The sequence below is a fragment of the Gossypium hirsutum genome, chromosome A11 (genome assembly GCF_007990345.1).
Source record: "Gossypium hirsutum isolate 1008001.06 chromosome A11, Gossypium_hirsutum_v2.1, whole genome shotgun sequence".
Lineage (NCBI taxonomy): Eukaryota > Viridiplantae > Streptophyta > Magnoliopsida > Malvales > Malvaceae > Gossypium > Gossypium hirsutum.
The window spans coordinates 7,428,328-7,436,309 of NC_053434.1; the positions used below are offsets into that span (position 1 = coordinate 7,428,328).

A 7,982-nucleotide genomic window follows, 5' to 3' on the forward strand; every position below is an offset into this window, starting at 1 on the left:
AACCCTGAAATAGGGGAGGATTTAACTAATAAACTGTACTAATTGGACCAACCAAAAATTATATAAAAAAATTGGTAAGTAGATATATGATTATAAATTTGGGGAAAATTTACGGATTTGGATTTCAAGTTTTATAACTCGAGATATGAATTATTTAGCAACTATGACACAGTTGGACAGCTTGTCTGAAAAGTATGATATAAATTATCTGAATTTGGTTTAGTGCTCAAATAAGTTTAGTAGGGCCTTGTGCTCGACTCCGGCAACGGTCTCGGGTAAGGGGTGTTACACTATGGATGCAGGATCTTTGAATCATTTTTCAAAATTGAGGGGACAATCCAGATGCGTATTTCAGGAACAGATTCTCCAGAGAATAAATTCTAAAGAAAATGTAAATATCCCAACTTAATACTTTTTTATTTAATTATTGCAAATCAGGGTTTTCTTGCCCTTGATTTACATGGGCTTTCAAATTCACAAAGGGATTCGAGTAAATCTTGGTCTTGAATGATTTTAAGAAACGCGTTTGTTTAAATTAAGACTTCAATTTTATAGCTTGATAAGTTAGACTTTGTGATGACATGCAATTTGAATGCTTTCTTGTCCTTGATTTATATGGTTTTTCAATCACACAAAGGAATATAAGTAAATAGTAATGAAACCTTGGGTCTTAAATTTTGATTCTAGGAAACATATTTGTTTAAATAAGACTTCAATTTTACAGCATGATAAATTAGATTTTGTGATGACATCCACATGAATGCTTTTTTGTCCTTTATTTATATGGTTTTCCAATTTCACAATGGAATATATGTAAATAGTAATGAAATCTTGGTCTTAAAATTTTATTTTAGGAAACTGATTTGCTTAAAATTATATCTTGATAAATTACACTTTGTAATGACATTCAAATTGGATGTTTTCTTTGTATTGGCAGCTCGATAGATTCATACCAAATTGTTCAGCAATGGACTATGATTATGCACATTACATGCTGACTGAAGGGAGTAAGATCAAAGAGAACCAGACAGTTTTCCCACCAGTCAGGGACGCCTATAGGATGCAGCTAGCTGAGGCCTTGAACATGAATAGGACTCGAATCTTGGCTTTAAGAACAAGCCACCAACACCTGTTGAACTCTTCCCTTCCGACCACACAACTTCTTTTGCTCACCCAGAGAAACCTTCGAAGCGTCGAAGACACATTCCCCAGGTAAGCAGAACATGCTACATATGCAATTTAACTAGTTTGGACTTTGGACATTAAGTTTTGGTTCTACAGACGCTAATACATTGTGATCATCATTTGGTTCTTTAGAGCTCTGAGAGAACATTTGATGTTCTTGACCTTATGGATGACTTTTACTTGAATTTATTGGACTGGGGTAGCAGCAATGTTTTTGCAATAGCACTTGGAAACACTGTTTATTTGTAGGATGCTTCAGATAGTTCTACCTCAGAACTTGTTACCATTGATGATGAAAATGGCCCAGTAACAAGTGTGAGTTGGGCTCCTGATGGTTGGTATATTGCCATTGGCTTGAACAATTCTGAAGTACAGTTACGGGATTCTGCTTCAAACAGGCATGTTTGTATAATCTCTAAATATTAACAGTTTCTTTTTGTTTCCCAGTTTTGTCATTTATTCTGTCACAATCCTTTATTTTCTAATGCTTGCAGTTGCGCACTCTGAAAGGTTGTCACCGATCAATAGTGGGTTTAATGGTATGGAACAGTCACATTCTTACAATTGGAGGAATGGATGGTATGATAGTTAACAATGATGTAAGGAATTAGATCCTATGTTGTTAAAACCTACAGAGGACATCGACAAGAAGTTTGTGGGCTAAAATGGTCAGCTTCTGGACAACAACTAGCCAGTGGAAGCAATGATAATTTTGTTCACATATGGGATACGTCCAAGGCATCTTCAAATTCACCAACACAATGGATACACAGGCTGGAGGATATACATATGGGATATGGGATATGTCCAAGGCACAAGAGTTGGCAACAGAGAAAGCTGATATTGTAATCAGGAGTCTCCAATGTCTTCCTCAAAGTGATTTTCAGTTAAGGCTTGAAGATATTGTGATGTTTAATCTAGAAAGGATTGATTAGTTTAACTAATCCAAAACAAGCAACATCATACATGACAGATAAACATGGCATGAAGTTGAAGCCTGTACCAATATAGAACAACTTTCTTAGGATATTAATTGGTTCCTTGTCACTGGTTGTATATTCATACAAGGATTTGAGATTTGACTTGAACTCTTAGTTTCAACGTCTTCAAATTATACATTTGTCTGAGAAAAAATAATTTCTCTGTTAAATTAAATTGATGAACAATAAAGTTTTTGTGGTCATCAGTATTAACTTAATAAACTTCCATTATGTATACAAGGAATACCTATGTTACATGGGTTTCTCTTTTTCTTCTTAAAGTATTTGTGTTTGACATTTATCTGAAAAAGTGTGAACAGACTTTGGTTGTTTTCAATTTATGACGGTTAATATTCTAGCTTAATAATTGAGTATTGTATATATTTAATTTGATTTATTTATTTATAAATAAATCATTGCAATATATGTAAAAATAATTTAAAATATAAATTTATTAATATATGTAGAAACAACTTTTCTAGAAAATATTTTTAGGAAATCTGGCAAACAACAGAAAATATTTTACACAAATTCATCCAAACACCAAAAAAGTAAATCATTTTCCAGAAATTATTTTCCGAAAAATATTTTACTGACAAACAAACGGAGCTTTAATGTTAACCACTACGTATAATTTAATATTTTTATCATAATAGTTATTCAATGTAAAATAATTTTAGCACATATTATTATTTAATATAAATATAACATAAAAATAATGCATTTTATTATAATTTTAACACAAATATAAATATAATTTTACATACATGTAATTTATATTTTATTATTTAATTTAAATATATTTTAATAATTTTAATAATTTATTATTATACATGCATTTTAGTTAAGTATCCTTAATAGAACTTTATGTCTGTCTAAGCTCTTGTTTTTTAGTGAGGTGAAGGTAAACTTATTTATGGGTTAGATCATTCGTCTAAGTTTGAAGGTTTGTCATAAAGATGAAAGGATTTAGATAAAATACGATATTTGAAATATGAGCTTGGTAAAATTTAAGACTTGTATTCTATATGAGTGAGACCTTGTGTAAGATTTTTTGGCCTGAACTTGGCCCGACCCAACCCGAATATATTATGTTATAAAAAATTATTATATTAATTATATATGTTAAATAGTAATTATATATATTTATATTTATATAAACCACTAGCCCAATAATAATTAAACCCTTTACCCAAAACCTTTAAAAAAAAACTTATCCAACTAAATAACCCTACCCAAAATATAAAATTTTAAAAATTATATTTAATACAAAAAATATTATAAATATTTTTTAATATAGTAAAATATTTATTATATTTATGGTAATGCTTTTTAATTTAAATAACATCAAGCTTTTTTTTTAATTAACATTTTTAACATATTAGCTCCTTCCGTTAGATGGTTAGATAATTGCGACTATATCATTGAGTATGAGGTTCCATTACTTTTATAAGCATATTAATGTATGCTTTATTTCATACTGTGTCAAGTCTTTTTTATTTTTAATTAATGCTTTGATGATATTTTTAAATTATTTTTATTTTTAATTAATGTATTTTTTACTTTTAACTCTTTTTTATAAAATCAAACAATTATTACAAATATCATTAATTGAAAGAAAAATAATAACATGCTTATGAAAATAATTAAAATTAAAAAAAAAGCTTGAAACAATATGAAACAAAAAAAAAATACATTAATATGCTTATAAAAATAATGGAACTTCAAACTCAAGAATGTAATCGCAATTATCTAATCATTTAATGAAATAAGCTAATAAGTTAAAAATGTCAAGTAAAAAGAAGAAGCTTGAAGCAGCATGAAATAAAAAATACAAATGTAAGTAGTAGAGTAATCGAACTCGAGACTCAATGATGTAATTCCAACTATCTAACCATTTAATGAAAGAACTAATATGTTAAAAAAAATTAATGCCACGCTTGGTTGGGGGAATGGAATAGTCATTCCTTCCTTATTTTTGGATGAACAGTAAAGCTGTAGTTTGGTTCATTGTTCTTTTCATTCGACGAATGTCTGTTCCTTTCTTATTTTTTTTGATTTACCAAATCACCATTCGATGAAGGGGGCTAATAATAGCCTATTCAACAATAGACGTAATAACAAAATATTGTCCCAGACAAATTTACCCTGTATTTGTTCAACTGTCGATTTTGTCGTAACAACGAACGTAATAGTGGTGCATGTCTCGATTCCGTCATTGAGAACCATATATTCATCTCTGTCTCGTTCACTCGATTCATTTCACAGAATAATTCTCCCTGCCTTCCTAAAGTTGCCTCATTTCCTTTACGAGAACCTCTATAAGTTCCCATTTTTTCTTCCCCTTCTTGTTTTGTAATTTCAACTATGTTTGTATTATTGGTTCCGTTTTCTATTTCTTTTAAGAAATATTTTCAATTATCATTGTTATAAGAATGACCTAGATGAATATTGAGAAATCTAGTTCGCATTAAGTAATTATTTTTCTATAATTTTCTTGAATTTTGAAGAAAAATGGAATTTTTTTTAGTTGCAAATACTGGGGGATAGTGTTAGAAATTATAGATTTTGGTATCAGGACCTTTTTCATTAACAACTAGTTAAATCCAAGTTCAGAATTGAAACTATTTGTTATAACTCGAATTTGATTTTTTATACTTGTTGGTGGGTTGATTTGTTTAGTTCTTGTTCATCATGGAAAGTCTCAAACAAGTAAAAGGAAATGGTGGTGTCATTGATCAAACTATGAAGGATGCAGGGGCCACTAATCCCAGAGTTCAAAGGAAACAAATGGGGTATGAAGAGAAGACCATTGCAGTTCACGAAGAAATGAAAAGAATGAATCAGCTTCCTGCGACTAGTTCTTATGTTACTCACTACATGCGTGTTCTTAACAAAATTCTTCAACTGTTGTCTATTCAAGTAATCAAATATGTTGGCTTGATTGGTTTAGTGATGATGCTTGAAAAATATAAAGTTGAGTTTAGAACTTACTTGATAGTTTTGTGAATGAGAGGGAGTTGATGATTTATTGCCTTCTTGTTTATGCCAGATAACTGCTTTACAAGAAGGGGAGCTGGAGTTGCTCTTTGCTAGGTTGTCCTTATGAACTGGCACAATGGTAAGCTTTAGAACTCGATATCTACTTCGGCCATAAAGATGGTTTTTGTACTTTATGTTCTTAGATGATTAGTGCTAGCTTATGTAGAATTGGAGGTGAAACTCGAATAAGCCACTGATTAATCTGAACATGGTAATGCTCATTAAGATGTAGCTTACAACGAGTTATGATGCATTATAAGATATAATGACCATTACCTTATGCGTACTAGTTAGTAGCTTATAAAAAGTTATGATGCATTATAAGATGTAATGCTAATTACATTTTGTACTGCGTCATAACTTGTAAGTTACTGGTTAATCTGCATAGGGTAATTGTAACACCCCTAACCCACATCCGTCTCCGAAACAGGGTTACAAGATGTTACCAAAGTTTACGGAATAATTACACAAAAATTCCATTTACTTATATTCACATCAAAGCTGTCCACTCAAGTTATAGTCACTAAATTTTTTATATCTTAAGCTACAGAATTCTAAATTAAGATTCGTAAAAATCATTTGAAACTAGACTCATATATATTTCTACCATAAAATTTTTAGAATTTATGGATTAGCAAAAAAGTACAGTTTATTCTTCAAATGTACCCCTATTTTATTGTTTGACAATTTTGACCTTTCTTTACTAAAAATTAATTATCTCATAGTACAAAATTAGAGTGATGTTCCTGTTTGTTTCTTTTGAAATTAGACTCATTAAGGATTTTAAGAATATAAATTATAACCCATAATTATTTTTTTACAATTTTTAATTATTTTCCAAAGTTAGAACAGGGGAGCTCAAAATCACTCTGACCTTCTCTCACAAAATTTCAAATATCTCCTAATATGAAAGTCTTTTGCGTACACCGTTTCTTCTATGTGAGACTAGATTCAATAGGCTTTAATTTCATATCTTATTGAACCTCTAATCAGATTTCCATAATTTATGGTGAATTTTAAAATTTAAACTACTACTACTAACCAAAAACTATTTTAGTACAAAATATTGTTAACTAGTTTATAACATCTTTACTTCATTTCATTTAAACTCTATACATGCCATATAAATCTTTAAACATAAAACAAAAGCTATCGGAATTGATCTGGATAGTGAGCTTTGTTGTGATGATCCGATCTACCAACTTCCCTTTAATCCAATCTATCTAAAAATATCAAACACACACAAGTAAGCTTATTGAAGCTTAGTAAGTTCATAGGTTTAAAAGTAATGCTTACCAAACATAATATTTCCAAACAATAACAAAACATTTACTAAAGTTCCCTGCCATTCACAACCACTATTATAATATTTTACATAGTTGAGCTCAACATTAACAACTACTCAATCTCTTTCATTTGGTTTACTCCTTTTGAATTACTTATTATAAAATTAGGAAACGGCTTATGAAATTGAGTACGTCGTTGCTCAGTGCCACGATTCACAACTCAGTATGGTTTTCCTCATTGAAATGCCATACCTACATTTTACAACTCGGTATGGGAAATGTCATACCTACGTTCACAACTTATTATGGATGATACCATACCTACATTTCACACTTTTCCATGGACCAACCATGGTCTTATCTGTCAATTCATCACATGTCATGATACGAATGAACTCAATCCTGCGTTTTTCCTAATTTGAATTTCCACCTTTATTCTTTCATTTTAACATAATTTTCACAATCCCACAGTAAATTCATATATAATAACACATTATATCATTCAATCATTCACAAATAAACATGTAAATTCAACCATATGAGCTTACCCGGCTGATTTGTAAAAGATTTCGAAATCTAGAAACTATTCTGCAACTTTTTCTTTTCCTCGTTCATCTTTGGATTCCTGATCTATAACATAAAATATTTCCACTCATTAGCATTTATTTCATTTCTATTTTACTTCACAATTTATGCTATTTAACTTTTAAAATTTCACTTTTACCCCAAAATTTATAGTTTTTACAATTTAGTCCCTACTCAATTCACCCATCAATTGAACTAATTTTTCTCAATTAACACTTAATTTTATCATTATAAACTATTTCAAAACTTTTTATATTCTTAATTTCAACACCAACCTCTAATTCACAACTTTTTCACAATTAGGTCCTAAATACCATTTTCTATCAAAATTACTTAATAAAACCACTTTAATATGAAATTAGAACTTCAATTCCAGAATAATTCATCATAAAATTCCCTTAATCAGCCAGGGTAACTTCAAATTTCACCCACCTAATTAAAAACTAATGAATTCTATAAGTGGACCTAATTGTAAAATTCATAAAAACATAAAAATTATCAAGAAAAAGTAAGAATTAAACTCACATGATGTAAAAATATGAAAAACTAGATTTCTCCAGACCTCCTATGGCGTTTTGGCTGAGAAAATATGAAGAGATCTCTAGATTTTTCAATTTTGTCCTTATTTTATATGTTAAAATTATAAAATTTCCAATTTTACCCTTATTTCCTTTATTTTTCTGCTGATTTTCTTGCCCTTGCCGTCCAGCCTATTCACTTTTAGGCTTAATTTCCCTTTAAATCCTCTTTCTTTTAATACTTGAGCTATTTAATTCTTCTAGCAAATTTTGCATTTGTTACAATTTAGTTCTTTTTATTTAATTGACTACCCAAACGTTAAAATTTCTCAACCAAACTTTAATACTAACTTAATGACACTCCATAAATATTTATAAAAATATTT

The 7,982-nt window shown here is 29.6% G+C and overlaps 1 protein-coding gene and 1 pseudogene across 1 annotated transcript; both read left to right on the plus strand.

Annotated features, from left to right (window-relative positions):
• Positions 1 to 292: 292 nt before the first annotated feature.
• LOC121209960 (cell division cycle 20.1, cofactor of APC complex-like) lies at positions 293 to 2,034 on the plus strand (annotated as a pseudogene).
• Positions 2,035 to 4,910: 2,876 nt separating this feature from the next.
• LOC107912786 (uncharacterized) lies at positions 4,911 to 5,274 on the plus strand. The gene is made up of 2 exons (XM_016841112.1): positions 4,911 to 5,087; positions 5,218 to 5,274. The coding sequence occupies exons 1-2, from the start codon at positions 4,911 to 4,913 to the stop codon at positions 5,272 to 5,274; spliced, it is 234 nt and encodes a 77-aa protein (XP_016696601.1).
• Positions 5,275 to 7,982: the final 2,708 nt, after the last annotated feature.

Coding starts and splice junctions, on each gene's coding strand:
- LOC107912786 (XM_016841112.1), top strand. CDS start 4,911: ATGAAGGATGCAGGGGCCACTAATCCCAGAGTTCAAAGGAAACAAATG. Junction 5,088..5,217: donor TTCAACTGTTGTCTATTCAA/GTAATCAAATAT, acceptor TGTTTATGCCAG/ATAACTGCTTTACAAGAAGG.